Consider the following 22,999-nt stretch of genomic DNA (forward strand, 5'->3'; position numbering starts at 1 on the left):
TCATTCAGGTGTCTTAAGAAATTCCTTCTCCATAGTTCTACAACTGAGGCAAACAGAAAGCTGAGCAGAGGAACTGAATGCACAAAAATCCAGTTTCCCCAAGCAGCACATCTTGACACATCTCAGGTCAAGTGGCCGTGTATGGAATCAAGGATCCTAAGACATCAGGCAACTCCTTGCTATTGCTGGAGACACAAGTTGGGGCATGTAGGATTCCAGCATGGAGTGCGTGGGCCTGATTTCTCTCCCAGCCCCAAGTCCATGCCAGGTGCCAGGATAAATGAAGGCTGTGGAGTCAGCAACAGGTCACTGTCACCACTCCCTCTCCAAGACATCACAAGAAACTGGTGATTAGGATGGACAATGTGGGCAGTCAGATGATATCATGCATCCTGCAAAGAGAGGCAGAAACTTTAGAACCTACTTCATGCTAAAGTAATCTAGCAAGCTGAGCTCTCTCCTTCACACCCAAACAAGATAGTGTTTCTGAAAACTCCAGCTTCAACTTGGCCCCCTTCCCATGAGTAATACTGGTCATGGCATGTAAAGACATGCCCACATAGTTTGCTGTGTATCATTTTGCTCATGCCAGGTTTGCAGAGAAAGTCACCCACCTTTTAGCGCCCTGACCCCAACTCCAGCAGCTCTAGACTCACAACCTCTGCAATTTCCAGGGGACACTGGAACTTCAGTTTCTGGATTCTTCATAATGCTCACCACCGCTTTATCTAACCTCTGTCTTCTGAGTCCAGCATAAGACAACTTTGTTCCCACAAGGAGCTTCTAAATAATACCATGACCCAGCACAATGCCACAGAGGCAATTCCCGAGACTCACATACACTGCTCACTTTCTTCTGTAGCTAGTGCTCATGGCTTGAAAGCCAGAATCAAGGCTAGATGCTGGTTTCATAATACGTGAGAACATCTGCCTAGTTATATGGTGGAACACACGCAGCCAGCCAATGCTATGCTGGCTGAAGATGGGCTAAATCTTTGTACAGCCCAGGAAACAGTGTTTTCATTGTTTTACAGGCAACAATGCTAATGGACACAGAATCATGTTGCAGAATCTTCAAGTTTTAAAGTTATGATTTTAATCCTTAAGCTAAAAAAAAAAAAAGTCCAAGGAAAACAAGTGATAAATTGAATGCTTTTCATCAGAGCTGGGAACAGCTCAAGCTCAGAGAATCACAGAAATTGGATACTGCCCCTGAAGGCAACAAGCTGTCAACTTGCTAATTACTCCGCTGTTTGTTAGCGGACACTTACAGGTACATTGTTTGCACCCTGCAATCTGAAAACATTTTATACAATTTAAAAAGGTGCAAAGGACTCAAACGCACCCTTTTCTCCTGGCTCCATCTAACCCTCTTGACAGTACAGCGAAGCACAAGCAGTACAAATGCGTGCATCTCAAAAAGTCAGGTAATACACAGTGAGATGAAAAAGTAATTGCACCAACCGCATTATTAATTTACATAAAAGAGTCCTTAAAATACTTTCTGGCATTACCAGCTGCTTCAGCCCATTTTCCAGCCTACTGCAGAGAGACCTCACAGCAGCCTGTGCGCCCCAGCCCAGAGTCCTGCCTCTTCCCAGAAACTCACAGGTCCTGGGTTCAGTCAGGCATCCTGAAAGGCTGCAGGTGGAGAACCATCCTCTCCCCCCTGCAGCACATCTCAGCAAGACAACCGAAGACCTGGAGAGGCCCCTCGCCCACGGACAGCACCAACCAGTTTGATTCCCTCTGTACAGCCCCGAAAGAATGCTGAGCTGAGAAGGCAGCATTTTTAAAATATTTTATTTATTATACAAACTATTTACAAAATCAGCTACTACAACCACAGGCTTCCAAATTTTGGCTGAACTCTGCCAGAAATTCACCAGAGAGAACTAGGATTTGACTGGTATCATCCACAGTTCCTGGTTTCTAAAAACATGCAACACCGCCTGCAGGCGCAGGCTGAAGCCAGGCCCTCTGCACCTCAAAGCAGCTTCAGGAAACACGGAACCTGTCTGAGAGGACACCAGGATCCTAAAGATTTCTACAGAAGGGCCTCTATTAAGTGGGAATAAATAAAGCGTAAAAATAAAAGTAACAAGCCTCTGCCAGAAGTAACATACAGTATAGGTGACCAAAGCACATCCCCATTGCCAGTGTTAAGGGCAGCATAAAAAGTGACTGCACTGGAAAAGGGCATAAAGCTGAGACGAGTTTAGAAACTAGTTTGTGATGGATCTCAGAAACATGGGACCAGCTAGGGGCTGACTGCGCTTGTGTTAAGAAAGTCCTTGGCATCTGCACAGCTGCTGGGAAGCATGGGGTGCTGGCTGCAATGCAATGAGAAGCATTTAGGAGCTCTTTCCAGCAGAGGAAGACAGCCCAATGTCCAACTACTTTGTACTCAGAATAAAAAAGTCCAGCTCAAGAGAAGAAGGGAGAAGATTCCTGAGGAAGATGTCACTGGCAGAGTTGGCCCATAGCTACAAGGCTGGAAACATCCTCACCGGGTAAGAGTGCAAGACAAGGCTGCAATGTGGGAACAGCACCAAGCTACGCCTCCCAACAAACAGGAGTTAAGCTGAGCACTGCCACCTCCTCTCAGTCCCTGGAGAAAACAGTGAAGTGGTGGCATGGAGAACACAGGAGCTGTAACTCTGCTGACCATGGAAGCCATCTGCAGTGTAAAATGGTACCATACTCTCCACCCAAAGGAGTTCAGGACCTTACAGAATGGAGCCTTCACTAAAAAAGGGAGAACAGCCACTACTGAAGTGATCTGTCAGAGCGCAACAGTGGCAACTCTCAAGCTGGCAGCCTCCCAGCACCTCGGTGCCAATGGGGGAATGAATTCACAAGGCAAAGAAATCCCCCTGAGTAGTCCCAATGCTCAGCTGGCTGCTTTTTGGCACCAAAATGGCTTATTTTTTTCCGTACAGAAGTAACACACTCAGCCCAAGAATGGCTAAGATGCTGCCTTAAAAACATTTTCTAGATGTAGAATGTTTCCCCCAAATTCCCAGTCAGTTCAACTAAGCTATACTGGAAAAGCACACACAGTTATCTTAAAATATCCATACTGTGCAGAAGTCTGCCTGGATCAGCTTGAGGACAGCAGAAGGGGACTGAAAAGGATGATGTGACTTTTTATCTAATACGGTGTTCTAAAATTAGTTCAGGGATGCCAGTCTGAGACTCCACTCTGGAAGAAACCCAGCAATTACATAATCCAGTGAAAGCTTACATTGCAGGCAGTAGCAATGCAGGTTTCTCACACTTTGACTCCTGCACGCCTTTGACTCCTGACCTGAACTAAGGGACTGTTGAGAACTGCAAGATCTTGAATTTTGCTTCACTGAAGAACTTATAAAGATTCCCAAATTCCCCTTCCCTTTATTTCCCTGGGAAGGGCTGAATGAACTGCCAGCAACAACACAACCCAATCATAAGCTTACTTCTCATGCTGGTCTGCACACTCCTCTCCCCACAAGCCAGACAATGGTGAGTGCAGGCTTTTGAGTGATCACTTGAGCGAAGTTCTAGTTAACGTTTTGTGCTGGAAAGCCAGCAGCACTGAACGGAACAGGAGGAAAGGAAAGCTGAAGAAAGAAGGTAGGAAGATTGGGAGGACAGAAAGCCAGCTGCTCTCCAGGCACCAGCACCCCTCTGGAAACTCTGCCTGAAATGCAGTAGAGAAAGAGAAGCCTCAGGCTGCTGCATTGATAGAGGTAGAAGCCAAGACCCTGTGGGATGCCGGGGTGGAGGTACCACATCCTGCCCAGTACCACCACCCCAACAACAAACGCAAGCCCAGTGCACACTGTAGCTGCTTCCTGACCTGTCACTGTTATTACATAACGTACATACCCTGAAGGTGAATGTGGGATAGGCATTGGTGCTCAGCATTGAGGGATCACACTCATGCCCATGCTCTCTCCCGAAGAAGGGAAAAGAAGGCAAGGGCATGGGACAGCTTCCTGTGCAACATCAACTATCAGAAACATTCAATGGAGGAGAAACTCCTCTTCCAGTTCATTTGTAGAGGCTCATTACCAGCCACTGCTGGAGAAGTACATGCTTCTGCTGCTGGACCCTGGCGGAGGTAGTACAGGATCACTGTCAGGGCCAGCACTTGTGCTCCGATGAGATTGTTCCCTCCATTGGGTTACTCCCTCCAGTGGATACTGCCCATTTTTCTCTGTGGCACAGGTGACAGCAGCATCCAGAACAAGATGGAGAGGAGAATCAGAAACCCTTCTGGGTCAGGTGCTGAAAGGATGGACAACCCTATACTCTTCATGAGTCATAGAGTTAAATTAGCTATCAGGGAGCATCACTGGGGGAATTGAGCCAAGACATGGAAAGTTACTAAGGCTTCCTGTGAGCCAGGTTTCCAGCAGAGCTCCATGCTGGTCTTCCCTCTTCCTCCCAGAGAGCTACAATAACGGCAGCTCAGCAGATCTCCTGCACCTCACTAACTTCTGCTTATGAACTTCATCTTCTCACAGAAGGATGGGTGTACAGGGTGCAGGGAAATCAAGTGCAATATCTCCTTGATGAATGCACCACAGTCCTTTTGCTGTTTCACATTGAACCAAAGGGAGAATGAGGGAAAGGGAAAAGATGAGCTCTTGATGACATATTTGGGATACGGAAAGGCCACGTGACATCTTCTGGATGACAAATTCCTTTACATGGAGTCTTTGCTCTGCCTCCATTGCCCATGTGAAGGAAAGGAGAACAAGCAGAGGATTGAACCTGGGTCTTTCCACAAAGAGCCAGGAGGCTAAGTGGTCTCCTGGAAAGGGGAAATCACAGCATGCCAAAGCCCTCACAACCCTCGCTGATAGCTAGCTTCAGCATCTTGTGCATTTCTTCATAGGAGTCATAAGTAGGGAGGCACAGCTGGTTAAAACTGTAAAACAAAAGAAAAATTCCATTCAGACTAGATCTGAGAGGGGATCATCCCCATCAGCTGCTTTTAGATGGGTTGACACGAGCGTCACACACATTACATGTTATACACTGCTTGCCCACCACAACTAGCTGGTGTCATTCCCAAAAGCGCAATGCAGAAAGTCCTACCACCCCAGGATACTCGCCAAGTGTGGGCTGTCGGCAAAGTACTGTGAGTTGGAGCCGCAATGATCTGAAAAGATGGACAGAGTGCAGCAAACCCTCCTGGGGGCAGCTGGGAGGAACCAGTTGTGAATTGCAAGAGCCTGGCCAGCTCTTCCTGTGTGAAACTGGAGACCACGGTCCAAAACCACCTCATGACCTGTTAGGAAACAGGAACGTAAAGCCAGGTCAGCCAAGCAAATCAAATAAGCATATAAACAAGTTGCAAGAAGATCAGTCAATTGCCCCTATTAATAGTCAGAATTTTTTTTGTTTTACCAGGGTGACACATAGAGGCAAGTATTACATAGTTTCTTCTTATCAGTTAAGACATGTCCCATGCTACTACCTCCCACCAGTCCTTTCCCTTAAAGCAGAAAGACTTCTGCTCTCCCCACAGAGATTTTATTTTTAGAAACACCTGCATAGGCAATGAGGTAGGTTTACAATGCAGAAGCTCATTTGCTTCTTGCACTATGCTGATCTTTTGCTTTTTCACATCCTCTGGTACTTTTGCAGGAAGGTGGAACCATCCCAGTGTTTACAGCTAGAAGCTTGTACTCCCAATCTCTTTTCATCTCAGGTTTTTTGGCAGCTTCCATTATTTTTCTAAATGAAACTGCTACCATTCCCATACCGCTCACACTGGGAAAGGCAGGGAGGGATGGGAACAATTACAGGGTACAAATTTAGGCTACTACATCAGTAGTCTTTACCACAGCACTGAATTCCAAACACTCCACGTGGGCTGCAATCATGATCTTCAAGCATCCCTTAGGGATAAGTATATCACCATGAACATCTTCAGTAGCAATAATTCCCACCAATTCCTCCTGATTCCCTGCTGAACTGTTCTTAATTAGTGCTTTGTTGGATTTTCTTAAAAAGACCACTGCTGATGATTTTTTTCCTGCTGGTAACTGATTAAGCATCATCTCTAGTCAGCCAGGCTGAAGGATGTCTCTAGGGGGAAACATTATTTCATAACGATTGCAGTCCTACTCCTGACCCCCAAATCTTCCAGTTTGTCCTTCTGGAAGCCTAATTTCCAACCAAGAAATCTGTTCCCAGTTTAAGTTGTCTTCTGCTGTAGTAGGGATAACTGGTTTCAGCACGCAGGAGGGAGAAACGCTTTCACTTACCTTCTCACGGAAGTGCCAAGATCCTCCTACCACTACAGCATGTGCCTTGAAGTCACAGACACTGATATCTCCAGTACCGCACATAAGCAACTGAAAGGCAAGAGACTGCAGTCAGAAATTCAGGAGCCCAGGAAACAAGGCAACAGCTACTGTGCAAATTACTAATGTTTAAAATGCTTAGAGAAGAAACATTTTGGCTTTATTCCAGATGCAGAAAGTGCTTCATTTGTCAGAGGGGAGGAGAAGTAAGGATAGAGATGCTTAGGAAAGCAGCAATTACCTCAAGCTCATTCTCATCAAAAATAGCCAGGAGGTTCTCAGGAACTAACTTGTTAAGACCTGGAAGAGAAGAGAAGAGCAGACCAGCAAGTGCTATCCCCTGGGACATAAAGGCAGACAGGAGCAGGGAGCAGACAGCATGTTACCTTTCAGGAAGTGATCCACCTCCTCCCTAACCTGATTGGCCAACCTGTACTGCGCAAGCAGATTTAGATACAAGATTTTGTTTTCATTGTTCACTGGTACTTGAGCCCCTCCTGTCACCAGTTCCACCACCTGAAAACAGGAGAACACTTGATGTGAGTGTGACCATCAGCATTTCCCAGACCTGAACTCCCAAGCAGAATAAACCCAAGCAAGGAGCTACTGCCCAGAGCAAGCTCAATTTTCTGGGGCACATAGCAGAGTTCTCGGCCTCCCCTGCTACGGGCAGAAGGGGTTAAACTGTTCCATCTTCAAGAGCTGCCTCCCTCACCTTCTCCAGTTGTCCTGTTTTGCTATACTTCTCTTCAGCAAAGACCAGATCCATCTCACTCACATCATTGTTCAGTATGAAACAAACTTTGGATTTATAGAATTCTGGGTCATCTGTTTCAAAATACTGTGTGAAAGAAAAAGAAGGCAGGGACATGGAAGGAAGGAAAAAAAAACCAACCAAAACTATACATTGTTAATCAGGACTCTGGATCTGCTTCTACTACACCAATGTTCAACCTCTCCCCAGACCAATACAGGCTTCAGACAAGGCTGGGAAGCTTTACCTTGTAATGCATACGAAGTCCTATGATCTGAGCCAGAAAGGATCGGGTGAAGCGAGCTCGAACCAGCTGTTTGTAAGCACCTCCCAGAGATGATTCATAAAGACACTTTCCTACTAGGCGGCCTGCAAATTCATACACTTTGAGTCGTAAATATGTGGGACGCCCTGGATTTGGATGCACCTGAGAAGAGGAAACAAAATGAAACATCCAAGTACCAGACAAGACTAGCACAAATAGCAAGTATGGGACCAGTTCAAGTCACTGCATCTCTCAGGCTGCCCCAGGAGCTTTAGTGTAATATCCTCAAAGCCAAGCAACAGAAATAAAATGCCTGAGCCTGCCTAGAAAGAATACAAAATGTTACACATGCACAGGCCAGAAGCTGTATGAGAGCAGAAATGGATTCTGAAACATTCAGACCCAACAAAACCTCTAGACACTCTGATGCCACCTCCTCTTGCCCAGAAATCCAGCCTTCCCTGCTGACTGGCCACCCTCTGCTGTTCATCCAGCCCATTCTTTGACACTTCAATGGGTTAAGATCATTAAGCAAAGCTTTGAGAAAGGCACTGGAAGTGACTGCAGGCAAGCTAAAGAATGGGTAAGGTTGCACACCACTTAATGAATTTAGCAGCAGCGTTATTTAACTAGCAGCTTGTCAATGCACACAATTCTGTACATTCAGCATAGGAACTGCAGACTCACCAAGGCCTGGTTGTTATCACTAAAGCGGGTAAAGAGTTGATTGGTGGTATCAAATAACGCCTTGCAGATAAGCTCAAACCACTCTCTGCGTGGACCTCCCCAGTCCAGAGCTACAAGATAAAACAAGCTTGGTCATCCATCGGTCATCAATTCAAGAGTTCCATGCATGCTGCTCAGTATTACCTGACACGAGAGCTCATTGCAGTGAACAGCTCCATAGCAAAAAAGCAGTAGACAGGGACTCCAGAACTCTAGGTTCTACTCCCAAACCTAGTCCTAATGGTTTTTATTTGGGCCTCAGGTCCCTATGTAAAGTAGGGATAGAATAGCACCGCAGGATATTTCACTAACGTCTGTGAGAAAGTGAAAGGGCTGGAAAGCCACAAAGGATAGACATACTACAAGAAACCAGAATTTCAGACTAAAACTACTCCACCATCATTCCTTTCACTTCCTCCTCAAATACATTCACAGGATAACTCACCTTCTTCATCCTGAAAAATCACTTCAAAGTTTTTGCTCCAGTCAGAAACAGAAAAATTTCGTGTTGCTTTAAAAGACTGAAAAAAAAAAAAAAGAAAAGAAAATAGCAGCAGCCATTACTGCTTGGCACCCCATAGCCAATATACAATCCTGCACGTGTGGATGGGCAATTTAAGCAACACAAAAAAACCAAGGAACAGTCTAGTACTCTACAGTATAAAACTGAGAATTAGGAACTCCTAAGGTGTAATTCTTATTTGTCCAAGGCCACAGAAGCCAATTCCTCATTTTCCATTATAAGACACCTTATCCACATAAATACAGCTCATCTTAAAACCAGCGTGAGGTCTTAGCACAGCACAGATGTATCCCTCTCAAGGCTGCAGTACAGTATTGTTTAAAGTATTAAAATGCCTGTGGGAAGGAGCAATTTCTGTAAAGCACTGCCAGCCCACGAGTTAGATTTAAAAAAGGAATGTTTCACAAAGCATTAGAAAATAGCTTGAAGGGTTCACTGAGCTCATACTTAAAGCAAGTCACGATGCAAAAAGGTAACAAAATTATTTCAAGTGTCTAGAACTTCCTGTATCCCGATTCTGGATTCCAATTAAAGAAAAGTAAAAAAGCTACACAGCAGTCCTCAGTCATACAGGTAGCTTTGGCTTAGCTTATCCTCAAATAGGTTAGAGCATCACACTAGTCACACCTCTGGGCTAAACACATTGGTCACATTCATTGTGCCTGTCAACCTTGGACACTAAAGCTTACATTTATTATGGCACTTAATTTATTTTGTCTTACTAGGCTGTAACACCAGTGCTCATGACAGTGCAGGAATTTCCAAAATAGTGGGAAAAAATAGTCATGGAAATACTGTTTAGAAGTGAAGTCATTGTGTAGCAAACTATTAACCGAAACATAATCTCGTAAACACTGCAAGCTCGTACGTGCAGAAAATATTCCAACACACAGATTTACTGAGTGTAAATCAAGGGAAGTCCCAGCCACTCCTGCCTTCCCCAGAAACATTCTTTTCCGTCTTTATAACATCACTGTTGTAAGACACGTGGAAAACAGTAAGTCAGGGTAACTGCCTGCCCTGCGTACACAGTATTTAGAATGTCAGTTAAGAACTGGATATATGAATGTCTCTTTCTTAAGTTCGATTTCAGAAACACATCAGCTCAGGTCAGCATTGGTGAATACTTAACTCAAGGACTCTACAGAATATTTTATCATCACACTGAACCACTACTAGAAGCCTGTCAATGCAAGAGTTTCATACACGCAGCTCGGTAACACCTGACTTTACAGCTTATCTCACTGAATGGCTCTGTACCAGAAAAACAGTAGATAAAGACTCAGGAGCTCTAGGTTCTGCTCCCAAATCTGGTCCAGGTAGACAGTCTCTCTCTAGGCCTCGGGTTCCAATGTAAAGTGGGAACAGAACAGCACTAGCAGATTTCCTGCTTTTACAGGCTATGCATGCATTTACCCTAGACAGCTCTCATGGCTTGATTTACTCTGTGACGAGTTCCTTAAAAATTTATCAGAGCTGAAGTTTCCTAATTACTTAAGAAATTGATCTGATCTTCCTGGCTGTAGAGAAGGAACACAGCATCCCACACAATACCAAACCTGAACACAGAGGAGCTACCTTGAGATTTTTTTTTTTTTTTCTTTTTCCCGTCTCAAGCTGTCTACTGGCATGTGCCCTGAAACAGAAGGACTAATCACTTTTAGCATGGTTGCCCTAGCACATGCCAGTTTGGATTTCTTTGGGCACTAAGCAGAAGAAAAAGGATGGAGGAAGCATTGGGCTTAAGCAAAGTGGCCTGTACACTCACCGACTCCAGCAGACAGTGACGGCTGACCCTCAGCGTGACCTTTGAATGAGGTCTTTTCATATGCACCTGACGTAGCTCTCGCTGAAAGAAGTTCACTTTGTCCTGGAAGGTCTCCGAGCCTCCTGAGAATGGTGACAGTTTCAGTTCAGGCCTGAGCTGTCAAAACCTTGAACATCTAGAAGGCATTCCTAAGACTAACTGCACAGGTCAGCCTAACAGCCCAAGGATGAGTTTATTACAGCAAAGTTTGGAAACAAAACTCTAAAGGCAGTTTGCAGTTAGTCTTGCTGACATTCAGATACTCACAGGTGCACTTTCAAAGAGCCTGACAGAAAAGCCAAACTGAAAAGGAACAGCTGGCACGATGAAATACATTCATTGGAAGCACCCACAGGAACAGAACATGAGACTCCAAGAATCAGAGTTCTCATCAGAGGTCATTCAGTGCTGACAATCTTCATTCCCAAGCAAAACTAGCAGACTCAAGTGCTAACTTCCTGACTACTGTACCCACCTCACCGCCCCTTTACCTATGTTTTTATGCAGAGAGCGAATGAAAGTGGCTGCCAAGATGTTCCTCTCCTTGCAGCTGAGCTCCACAGGGGGTTGGATCCCATCATCCACCACCAGTGTCAGTAATTTGTGTACAGGGTCAGGACCAAGGTATGAAAACTAGCAGCAAAAAGATGCAAGAAAGGGTAAACCCATCATGCAGAAGGCACAGCATGTTCAGTGGACAGAGCAACACCACTTGCGCTCTAAGACTTTCTCTGCTCACCCAAGCAGATGTAGTTAACAGGAACACTATTTCAAGCATCCGGACTCCATTTAGGAGGCTGCTTCAAACCTCACACCCTAGCCTAGGGGCCTCAGCGGACACAATCACAGCATTTTAGCAAGGTTATGAGGAAAATAAACAAGAGAAATGCAAAAGAAATAGATTTTCACCTAGGATTGGGACAAAAGGCAGGAAGGAGTGATACAACTGGCTCCTATTCATAAATATTAGCAGAATTTAGGCACTGAGAGGGAATTCCAAAGTCTGAATTTTAGACAACAAAATGTTGCCCTGTGGGTGACAGCCCTTCTCTCCAAAAGCAAAAATCAGACTGTCATTCACAAGGACCACAAGCTAATAACATGGAGGTGCAGTGACAGCTACATGGAAAGAGGCTCACCTTTGTGCCAGGACATACTCTAAAAGTGAAAAGGCGCCATGGAATGATCTTCAGGTAGAATTCTTTCACTGAGAATTGCTGAGTAACCACAAGGAAAAGAAAATGTTAAAGGTCACACATCTGTTAAGGGTTGTCCCTGAAACACGAGGCACAAGACAGATCCCTAAGGCCAGACCTCCCTCCAACCCCAGGGATAGGTTTCTGCAACATTTGGTGACATCGTCCGCTGGCACAATACATAAAAACCTTTAAAGCTGTACAGAACTGTAAGCAGCTTGTCAGTAAGACTTTACTGCGTGCATTTACAATGCATGTGGGATACCAGCACGACACATATTACAGTAGTAAGGCGTTGCGTTCAGTAGAACATCACCAGTCTAATTGGAAGGTAATAGTAAGTTCACTTCAGAGGCTAAATTCAGGACAAAATTGTAATGCATTGACAAAAAGGTTTTGGAAAAAGTCACACTGCCTAACAGAACTATTGCTACTACTCCCTCATTTTCACAACCATTTCAAACAACTTTTAAAAAGCACTTGCAATTGCTAAATCCAGGAGATTTGCAGAAATTTCTTCCCAGTGTACTTCTGCCAAATAATTACTAACTGTGAAACCATCGCCTTCTAGAAAGCAAGCTAAGATGAAATTTTAGCATCTTTAGACAAAATACAAAACCATTTCCTGCACAAGCCTGTTCTAGCTGCAATGTCTGGAAAAAATTATGAGCAGCATTTCTCCAGAAACAAAGCAAATATGAACAGCAACCTCTTAAAGAAATAACAGCATAGTAACAGTTACCTACTGTACAGGACAGATGCTCTAGGTATATAGAGAGATATCCAGGGATACAATTACGCAAGCATCAGAATCACATTAATAACTTTGGCACCTAAAGGGAACCTGCAACTACCCACTTCTGGTGGTCTCCTTTACCAGGTAATGCAACAGAAAAAAGTACAGAAGTCCAGAACAATACCCCAAGGATGAAAGGATGCTGAGCTCACAAGGACCCAGCACTCATTCCCAAAGTCAGTTCTTAGAGCCGCACGCAGCAGAGATTTAGAAATCTCTAGCAACACCCTCCATCCTATAACTGTTTCACAGCCCTCTTTCTCCCTTTGTCAGGAAAGCAGTTCCTGGATTAGTCTTTCACTTTGATATTTATTGCTAAGATAAATTTTTCAGATTTTTCAGAATGCATTCAGATCGATAGATTAATCATAGAACCATAGAATACCAGGTTGAAAGGGACCTCAAGGATCATCTGGTCCAACCTTTCTTGGCAAAAGCACGGCCTAGACAAGATGGCCCAGCACCCTGTCCAGTCAAATCTTAAAAGTGTCCAATGTTGGGGAATCCACCACTTCCCTGGGGAGATTATTCCAACGGCAGATTGTTCTCACTGTGAAAAATTTTCCTCTTGTGTCCAATCAGTATCTCCCCAGGAGTAACTTGTACCCGTTACCCCTCATCTTTTCCATGTGACTCCTTGTAAAAAGGGAGTCTGCATCTTCTTTGTAGCCACCCTTTAAATACTGGAACATGGTGATAATGTCTCCCCTAAGCCTTCTTTTCTCAAGGCTGAACAAACCCAGTTCTCTCAGCCTTTCCTCATATGGCAGGCTTCCCAGTCCTTTGATCATCTTTGTGGCCCTTCTCTGGACCCTCTCCAGCCTGTCCACATCTTTTTTGTATAGCGGGAACCAAAGCTGAACACAGTATTCCAGGTGTGGCCTGTCAAGCGCTGAGTAGAGTGGGATAATGACTTCATCTCTGCTGGTGATGCCCATGTTGATGCAACCCAGCATCCTGTTGCTTTCTTTACCGCAGAAGCACACTGTTCACTCATATTGAGCTGCTTGTCCACCAGGACCCCCACGTCCCTTTACACAGAGCTCCTCCCCAGCCAGGTAGATCCCAGCTTGCGCTGCACTCCTAGATTATGTTTTTCCAGGTGCCAGACCTTACATTTGTCTTTGTTGAATTTCATAAGGTTCTGGTTAGCCCACTCTTCCAGCCCATCCAGGTCTTCCTCCAGGGTGGCTCTCCTTTCCAAAGTGTCCGCTTCCCCACTCAGTTTGGTATCATCGTCAAACTTCATCAGGGTATGCTTGATCCCATCACCCAGATCACTTATGAAGATATTAAACAGCGATGGGCCCAATATCGATCCCTGGGGGACCCCACTTGTGATAGGTTGCCAGTTTGAAAAGGAGCTATTTACCACCACCCTCTGGGTGCGGCCTGTCAGCCAGTTCCCCACCCACCACACAGACCACTTGTCTGGACCGTAATGCATCAGTTTCTCTAGGAGGAGGCTGTGGGAAACCATATCGAAAGCCTTGGAGAAATCCAGGTAGACAATGTCCACCGCTCACCCCACATCAACCAAGCAGGTTACTTTGTCATAGAAGGCGATCAGGTTTGTCAAACATGATTTGCCCTTGGTGAATCCGTGCTAGCTTTTCCCAGTCACGTGCTTCATTTGACTTGTGATAGCCCCCAGGAGGATTCGTTCCCTAACTTTCCCAGGGATTGAAGTAAGACTGATGGGCCTATAATTTCCTGGACGCTCCTTTAAGCCCTTCTTGTAGACGGGGGTGACATGAGCTTTCTTCCAGTCTTCTGGGATGTCCCCCGATCTCCATGACTTCTCAAAGATGGAGAGCAGCCTCGCAATGACATCAGCCAGCTCTCTTAACACCCTCAGCTGGATATTGTCAAAATGAATTTAAATTTATTAGTAGATTTAGTGGAATTTTCTGTCTAGTTTCCCTGAATGCAATAATAAGGGGTAATAATTTCTGTTAACCTATTCTTACTATAAGAGAATCCTCAGTTTCTCTTGACTTGCTTGAATCCTGTTTCTTCTACTTACACATTTACCCTTTGTCCTCTGACCATTTTTTTTCCTTTTCTTTTCCCTGAAACATTCAAGAAACAGGACAAAGACATAAAATCTGAGAAGTGTCTTCCTCTAAGTTCCTACCTACAGGTATCGGAAACTGAGAAAGGGAATTGCAGGTCTGACCTGACCAGAGCAAAGGAAAGGCAAACGGAATATCTATTGAACAATCAGTGATAAAATTCCCAGTAGGCTTTGGATCAGACCTAGAAAGACACATGGAGTCCTAAAACCTCAAGGAGCATTTTAACGTTATTCTCAGTCATGAGCACCAGGTTTGCTGTCTAGCCTTAGGCAAACCTTTTTTAACCAAATCTGAGGCACCTAAATCTGGAGCTAAGATATAGGGCACAAGGAAGCTCTTCAGCTGCAGTGTACTTTAAACATGCACTCAAGAGTGGTAATGTTGCGATAATCTACCTTAGGTGACACATAGCAGTACACTTTTTTAGGTTTCTTCACTTTCTCAGGGGTTTGGCTGTCAGAGGGAGAGTCTTCATCTTCATCCTCAGTTGCAATAGAAGGACGGCGCTGGGAGGAGCTCAGGTGCGTTAGTGGAAATTGCCACTGAGTGTTAGTATAACTAGGAGCATCGTAAAGGTAGGCTTCAAAGTACATACTGACACCTGAGGTGGACACATTGCGTTCTACAACGTCCTTTTCATTCTCTGAGGGAAACAGATATAAAAGAGTTGTATAAATCTTAACAGAGACCAGAATCAAAAAGTAAAGAATCCACAGACCACCACCAAATTAGTTACCATGATTTTTAAGAAGAGGCTACACATCCAAAGGAAAACCTGGTCAAGTGAAACTGATAAAGAGAACCCAGGAGTGGGATGAAAAGATTTCAAGACAGCAGTTTGTCTGTCCTGGCTTCAGACAGTGACTGGTTCAAGAAAAAAGGAAAAAGGCATGCAGAACCTCTGTCTCGGAGCACCAGCCTGAAGGCATAGCCATGTTACAGCCACATTGCAGACTGGCTCACTCCTGAAGAAACCAGGAATTATAAAATTGTAAAAAAAGCACATAGGTTACACGCAGTGTTCTTCATCCATATAGCTTAACATACAATACATGACTGGCTCACTTATGGTATGGCTCAGATGCCAAGTACTAGCAAGCAATAAAAATTGCCTAATTTCAGAGGTAAACCTCCCAAGATAGGTGAAAAAGCACACGTGCTTTTACATGCTGATGGAACAGAATATCAGCCTTCAGAGATCTCCCTTGTCAGCATCAAATTCATTTACCTTAGCATTTTTAAATGAATAGGCATTTCTTGAGCAATTAAGCATGGCTAGCCGGCAGGGAAGCCACATTTAGCTCTGCTACAGAGTGTGCAAAGCATCTTGTAAGAAGACACCTGGAGAATGAATACTGAGTAGCTCTTGACTCACCACTTAGAACAATGATGTCAAAATCACCATTGCTTATGGGCTGGTTCTGGTAGGAGATGCAGGCATGGAAACACCCCCTACAGTGCAAGGTGAGTCGGAAGAACACTTCACAAGTCTGCCGATTGGACACCACAGACTTCTCAAACACAACATCAGAGCTCTCTTCTTCTTGAGGACCCAGCTAAACAGAAAACATATTAATAAAGGGGGCTCTCTAGCTCACCAGAAGTCAAGCAGCAAGGGATTGGGTTGCACTCACCTCATGGATGGAGAGGCTGTAATTGTGCTCATCTATCAGGGACACAGAATTGCTGGTGGGATTGTCATACTCATCTCTGGGCACTATCTGCAGAGTGTGCTGCTGCCCACAGGTCAGCACCAGAGTGGAGAAATGGCAGACAATTTTGGTTTTGGAGGGAACCACCATCCCTGAAGCAGACAACAACAGTTTAGAGTCAAACAAATTCCAAGGTGAAGCTACAAAGAGCAAAGGAAGAGCAACTAGGGGCACAATACCCTTGAAAATGGATCAAATCTAAACACATTCTATGCCCCGACATTCAAAAAACAAAATGAGCTCTGAAATACATGGTGTGGTGCACAGGGTTTGCCTTGGGTCAGAAACTTAATACTGATAAAGCAAATGTAGTTACTAGTCCTCTAAAGAATGCTCTTTCCTCCATTCTAACCTTCAAGAACTTGCTCCCATTGCAGATACAAAGTACAAGTTGGCTGACATCCAAGGAAACCTGCAAATTCACCTTGCCAAAAAAACTTTAGCCTGGAGGGTATCTGAGTTAAATCTGAGCTTCCTCCTTCTGAAGGGGTATCTTAGCAAGCTTTGTATCTATTCACAATGCAATGGAATAGAGGTACTTTCAATGAACATGTACATGAAATAGAAAAGATGTAGATTGGGTCAAAAAACAAAAGTAAAGGAAACAAATTTAAAATGGATAAAAAGGAAATGTTTTTAAAGAAGCGTATAATCAAGGGTAACAACTGCTCCAGGAGCTTAACGGAATAGAGTAGGGTATTCAAAAAGAGGAAGAGAGTCAAATCATGACAGCATTTCCAATTCGGATACAAATAACTCAATACTTTCACAAAAGGCATTCTCTGACTACTAGATGAAGATCATGATCTTGAAGATCATGAAGAATTTACTACAAAATGGAGAACATGACACAAGTGGTTAGGGAGTTTAAGCAGCACTAATGACTTATTCTGTAAGGCAGTTTCTATTTTGCCACATACTGGTGGTCACAAGTATGTTTTAGTCATGGGTCTACTGCCGGGATCTAAATGTGCAAGGGGAAAATGGTGAAGGTAACCCTTTCCCTGTCACCTACCTATTTTAGCTGGAAACACATTTACCTAACTGCCTTCAATACCTCCAAATCCACTTTGAATCATTACAGGGTCACTTAGACCTTACCTGGCTGGAACACCTTGTAGTAGGGGCTGTAGGCCACATTCAAGCCACCAAGTTTTACAGTGATCTCGTATCTCCCAGCCCTGCGCACAGTGAAGGCCACTTTCACCACATTGGAATTAGGCTCCTGAAGAACTTCCTGGGTTACAGGAATATCAATTGCTAGCTCCACATGGCAGATGTGAACTCGCAGCCCCACAGGCCGGTGAGCAGGGAAGGGTTGCCCATTTTTATAGAATAACTGCATGGGAAATGGAGAAGTCCAGGTCAGCAAAAATATGCAGTGCACAGAGGAAGAGAAAGCAAGTCGCCTTGGGGAAACAAGGGCAAGAACCCCAGCTCAGCAAAGGAAAAAAAATTAACAGCCAGCTCTGTCACACAGGCTGTGTTCTCCCAAGCGAACAGGGCACAAGTGGGCATTCAACAACCTCATTCTCTTTTGTGCTGGGGTTCAAATGAGTGCCCTGAAAAGAACATGCCTCTAGGCATTTCTTCTCTGCACTGTTAGTGCAATATCAGAACACAAACCAAGAGAACCCACTACCAAAAGGAAAAAAGCAAAGCCACATCCTTTCAGAGAAACAAGCAGATCTTGTCCATTTGTACAGCTAAGCTCTGGAAAAGCTCTCACCAATTTGTTACAGAAAACAGTGTGGAGAAGATGCTGACCTAAGGAGCTGACCCAGTCTGTACTGATAAGAAACATCAGCATGAAAACAACGTGTTAGATAAAAATCACAGGCAGCTCAATCACAGAAGTGATCTGCCAGACAATTTCAGAAGGTAACATACTCGACCAGTACATCCTTACAGGGAAAGAATTACACCTTGAAACCCTACGTGCGTGGCTCTTCAAGAACCAGCAGCTTGTGGGCCAGATCCTGCCTGCCATCTGCAATCAGCCTGCAGTCAGCAAAAGGTTACTATTATTCCCTGTTTCTAAACAGGGTGTGGGGCCTGAAGTAGTATGTATCTTGACTGTCAGTGAGAGAAACCAGTGCATGCAACAGCTACTGTTGATGAATAAAAGGCTAAGCAAATGGGAGACAAGCATGAAGTGGAAGGGCACGTTGCTGGAGCTGCCATGAGTCAGTCAGTAAGGTGAAGGGAATAGATTTAAACAGCAGGAACAGAACAAGTCCCTTTCCCCTCAGCTCTTTTTCACTGCCTGCCCTGGAGTTAGAACTCCTCACTCACCCTCAAGCAGAAGGGTTTTCCTTGCCTTCCCGAGAGGGATCAGTATGGCAACCAGGCTGAACCTTTCTTCTTATTTTGATACCCTTCTGGGTGGGGAAGGTGGGGCAGAAAGGTGGGCACATGAGCCCAGCAAAACCTGTTCAAACTTTCTCCACGTAGCTCCAAACTCTCAGTTTTCAGGCCCCTCACCCATCTTTTTGTATACTTGTCCCATTCCCCTAGACTTGGCCTTTTGGGATTGGAGGGAAACAAGAGTCCTTGGCAGGCTTTTCCAGGTCAGACAGAAAAACACACAATTTTTGAGGAATGGGGAGTGGCCATGAAGCTTTACAGCTCTTGGGTTGGTAAAATGCCCACTCCCATGCTCCCAACTTCAGCTGCACAACCAAAAGAGAGCACAAGTCTGCTGAAGGCAAGGCTCAGCCCACTCACTTCCCAGTAAAGGAAGCAGTAGATAGGACAAGCCTGGTCTCCTCCGGCTCTTCAGAGGATTCTAAAGAGAGGGAGATAAGATTTTAAGGAGTGCAAACCTCAGATATGCATTTACAGAGTTCCGCAACACAGTCACAGGGGCCAGAAGACATAAACAGATAGCTTTCCTACTCCTAAGTTACATCCAGCTTGGCCCCAACAAAAAAACATTTGAAGAGCCCATCCCTAACTCAGACCTCTGTTCCTGCCCCCAAAGCTGCATGGAAACAGAAATATTCCCTTACATGCACTCGGAAGGCCATGCTATGGCCCACCTCATAGGGGTCCTTCCAATCCCAGGAGATTTTGCAGGACCGGGGATCCAGGTAGTTGCCTCGCACGTAGTCATAAATAGTTCGCTCCCCTCGGCGTTCCCGGTCCTCATGCTGAAAGAAGCTGACTATACGTGCGGCAAGCTCAGAGAGGAACTTAATGCCGAAGAAGAAAGCTACCACAGATACCGTGATCCCACCTGCAGCAAGGAGAGAACAGAGGGTGGTTGCAGCAACATGGCTGAGTCAGGCACCAAAATCCCCCCTGCATCAGCCCAAGATGCCTTTTATCAATGACATTCTACTCAACTGCAAATTAGGTGTTTAAGGCAGAAGCTATTGTGAGAACATTTATGGTTTGTGTTATGCTACAAGTAAGGTTAGAGAATAACAAGTCCCTTAAAACTCTGCAAATGACTGCAAACATCAGAAATAGGTAGAGGTGGTACAGAGTCTCAGGTATGGCTAGCAGACATCCCAACAGAAGCATGGAATTCCCTTTGAGTTGCAAATTAGAACTAGAGAGATTCCTTTAAGGGAAACAGTCATATAACCACACAACCCCTGCACATCACATTAAGACTGGATTAAGAAGCATCACGGAGGCAACAACCCTGCACTAGTTCTTGAAAGAAAAAGTAAGGGGATGGCTTAGGAATGAGGTCAATGGAAGGACTTTAGGAACAAGAAGAATGGTGGAGAGGCAAGTCTGCCAGGTGGAGGGCACAGCACGGGGTGACAGTAACTTCATGTTTGTTAGGTAGACTCTGAACTAACATGAAAGCAGAGGCTTTCAAGAAACCCTTCTAAAGCCTATGGAGAGGTCAACAAATACAGTGGCAGCCTTTCCTTCACTTACCAATAATGTAAAACATCAGGTCCCTTCGGTGGGACACACAGCCGAGGATCACAGCTGCATCTAGAACACAAAATAGGCCAAGTCCAGTCCAATGACTCTTCCTCACACACATTGGCCTAAATTTAATCTATGATTCCTCAGACAAATACCTATCGATCATCTATCTTCCTCTCCAAGGACATCCCTAAAGCATTATTCCATAAGACTGTGAAATATGCAAACAGCACAGCATGCTACAAGGAACAGTTCTCCCTCCATCACAGATTCCCGTTCAGATTCAGGTATCTAAAAGAAGGACAATATATTATCCTCGGAAACCAGTGAGAGCGGGCTCTGGGTACTGCAAGAAGGAGCTACTTTTTGCAGGATCACCAACTTCGACAGCAGCAGCCGAAAGCCATTCATCTAAACTCTCACACCTACTTGCTTCTGCAAGTCACAAAGTTAACTTCAAGTCTGCCATGAAAGCACATCACAGAGCCACCACCAAAATGGACAGAAGCTGACCCTCAACCAGCAACCTTGGAAGAAAAAGCTATGGAATAAAAGGGTTGTGGACAAGACCATCCCCATTTGTTCAGAACAAACAAAATCTTTCTAGGACAGAGCTGAATCCATTTTTTTTTTCCCTGTAACTCTACTACGGAAAGTATGAATGCAACTGGAAAACAGTCCATCTGTATTTTCCTACTTACTTCTGCAAAATGGAGCCTCTCCGCTGAAACTCTCGCTGATCAACATGCAAGCTAAAACTTTGGGTTTTGTACGCTATTAAGATTACAGCAGTTTTTAGAGACAGCAATCTAGAATCAAGTTCTCACTGAGGAGAGTGCTAAACAAACATGTAGTAAAAAGACCACACCCAGAACAACAACATGCTGTTTGGTTCATAAGACATAGCTTACAGATGGAACAAGAGCAGCAGCAAGGAACGTGTGTCACAATTAGACAATCAGTTTGGCATACACTAATGCATACAATATAGCTCGCCATGTCACCATTCAGTTAGTGAGAAGCTACATTGTGCATTCAAGCTGCTTTTTCTTTTTTTTTTTTTAAACAAACACAAAAGGGGAGTTATTCATCAGTCATCTCAACAGCAGCAGCAATGGACATCAGCATGCAGAAAGCTTAAATGAGGTATTTCCCCCCCAACAATAGCCATGACTTTCCAGCCCAGCAAATCCCCTTTGCTGGCCTCTACAGATATTCCATCCCTCCAACCAAAGAGCAATCACATACCTTTACACAAGTGCCCATGTTCTAAAAGCCAAACAGGGGATACCCGTTCTTCAGCATCCTTCCTCTTTGTGCCCAACACTGGGGCAAATGTCAGCAAGAAGAGCCCATAGAGAAGATTATCAAGAAAGAGAAACTCCTGGAACTTGCATCACAGAATCACTGCTGAAAGGTAAGGACCTAAGCACAGCAATTTCTTCCTCTGTTGAAAAGGGTTGTCCCACAATGCTGCTCCCTGTAGCCTGTTGTTTGCTAGCTTCCCTGGAAAAGGAAGAAAAGGAGAGAGAAAAGTTAGATCTCTCCATTGGTGTGGACAAATCTCGCAAGTAGAAACACGAGAGGTGTAAGATGCAAGAGTATCACTAGACATCAAATCCATAGGAGAGGTGCTATAAAGGTATTGCTGTTGATGAGGTGCTAGGCTTCACCACAACCTCAACCTGTCACAATCTCATTTCATTATATGACCCCCTGAAACTAGCAGGTTCAAGATGGAACAAAACACATCCTGCCTCCACGGGTTTCATCAGGCTCATGGGTTTCATGGAGCAGGCAAGAACCTGCGTGCTATTCATGAGGAGTGCTAAGGATCAGATACCACTTTAAGCCTTCACACCCCACAAAATGTCACGTACTATTCTCAAGCCTAAAAAAAATAAATAAATCTTTGAAAGTTCATGGACCCAAAGCAAACTAGGTAATTTTTTTTGCTGCTGTTGTTCTAGGTGTTCAGGAAACCGGTATCCTCATAAGGCATTTCAGTTTCAGCAGCACTATTCACTAAATTACAGTTTACTGTCAGGATTGAGATAAAAAAATAAAAATCTAACAGCAAGGATTGACGCAGCCCACAAAAACCAGAACATATGCCAGAAGAAAAGCCACAGAGCCTACACAGTCGGTATCTACTCATTCAGAACACAGATTATATAAAGGAGTGAGAATGAAATGAACAGGCTCACCACAGCAGCTGTCTGTAAAGAGAGTCACCTCTTCTGGGGATGTAAGTGATGTGCTCCTCCTGCCTGCCATACCACCACCTCAGCTGCTGCTTCCTCCTTACGCCCCCCTCATCTACGTTCCTCTTCAGATGTCTCCTATTTCCCTCTATCCCGATAATCGTACAGATCTGGCTGCCTTTGCACACTTCCACTAAGCTTCCTAACTCATATGAAAACCGACAGGTAAGTCTGTGCAGAGCTCTTTGATTGCGCTGCAGAAGCAGCCAGACTCTCGCTGTCTTTTCCTCCCCCACATCTCAAGGAAAATCCCACCCACTCAGCTATTTTCTTCTTTCCTCTGCTTGAGCAAACAATGTTGCGGTCCCCAGGGCACAAGTTCTCATTCTCCTCCTAGATGAAGCTTCAGGTTTCTAAACTCCTATCTCTGTGCATTAAGAATCACAGACCTAGCAATTTCCTTGACATTTTAGTCATTTCACACTAGATATCCAAGATGTCATTGAAACATATGGTCCTTAATGCCCACGTGTCTGTGCTACAGATGCCTGGTTGAAACTCTGCTCCAGCTTGGCCTGGCTGTGGAAAGGCGTGTGGCTCCTCCTCACACAGCTGAGGAATTTCACAGAAACTTATCAATGTTTGGGAATCTGTGAGATCTCCCCCCCCTAGCATCTTACAGAACCAGTCTCTTCATGTCACCAAAAAAACATCAACACAAACCTGGCACCATGGGTTCATCTAC

General features: G+C 44.7%; 1 protein-coding gene across 2 annotated transcripts; it reads right to left on the minus strand.

The window, feature by feature from the left end:
- Positions 1-1,786: 1,786 nt before the first annotated feature.
- On the minus strand, positions 1,787-21,443 carry AREL1 (apoptosis resistant E3 ubiquitin protein ligase 1). Of its 2 annotated transcripts, none has more exons than XM_076345107.1 (19): positions 21,299-21,443; positions 20,057-20,116; positions 19,171-19,397; positions 17,261-17,498; positions 16,082-16,251; positions 15,823-16,003; positions 14,843-15,090; positions 11,517-11,594; positions 10,869-11,010; positions 10,339-10,460; positions 8,493-8,568; positions 8,009-8,118; positions 7,304-7,483; positions 7,018-7,143; positions 6,689-6,818; positions 6,544-6,602; positions 6,264-6,353; positions 5,106-5,281; positions 1,787-4,918 (listed from the first exon to the last, which is right to left on the minus strand). In XM_076345107.1, the coding sequence occupies exons 2-19, from the start codon at positions 20,070-20,072 to the stop codon at positions 4,816-4,818; spliced, it is 2,472 nt and encodes an 823-aa protein (XP_076201222.1). In that variant the 5' UTR covers positions 20,073-20,116; positions 21,299-21,443; the 3' UTR covers positions 1,787-4,815. The 2 variants fall into 2 exon arrangements, with proteins under 2 accessions (XP_076201222.1, XP_076201220.1); XM_076345105.1 differs by having other exon boundaries at positions 19,201-19,397; positions 21,299-21,327.
- Positions 21,444-22,999: the final 1,556 nt, after the last annotated feature.

This window comes from Aptenodytes patagonicus, chromosome 7 (assembly GCF_965638725.1).
Source record: "Aptenodytes patagonicus chromosome 7, bAptPat1.pri.cur, whole genome shotgun sequence".
NCBI lineage: Eukaryota > Metazoa > Chordata > Aves > Sphenisciformes > Spheniscidae > Aptenodytes > Aptenodytes patagonicus.

Bases quoted from the DNA above. Each gene is read 5' to 3' on its own strand.
- AREL1 (XM_076345107.1), bottom strand. The intron at 16,004-16,081 runs GTGAGTGCAACC...TTTTCTGTTTAG, and splicing joins ACAGCCTCTCCATCCATGAG to CTGGGTCCTCAAGAAGAAGA. The intron at 8,119-8,492 runs GTGAGTTATCCT...TTTATCTTGTAG, and splicing joins GATTTTTCAGGATGAAGAAG to CTCTGGACTGGGGAGGTCCA.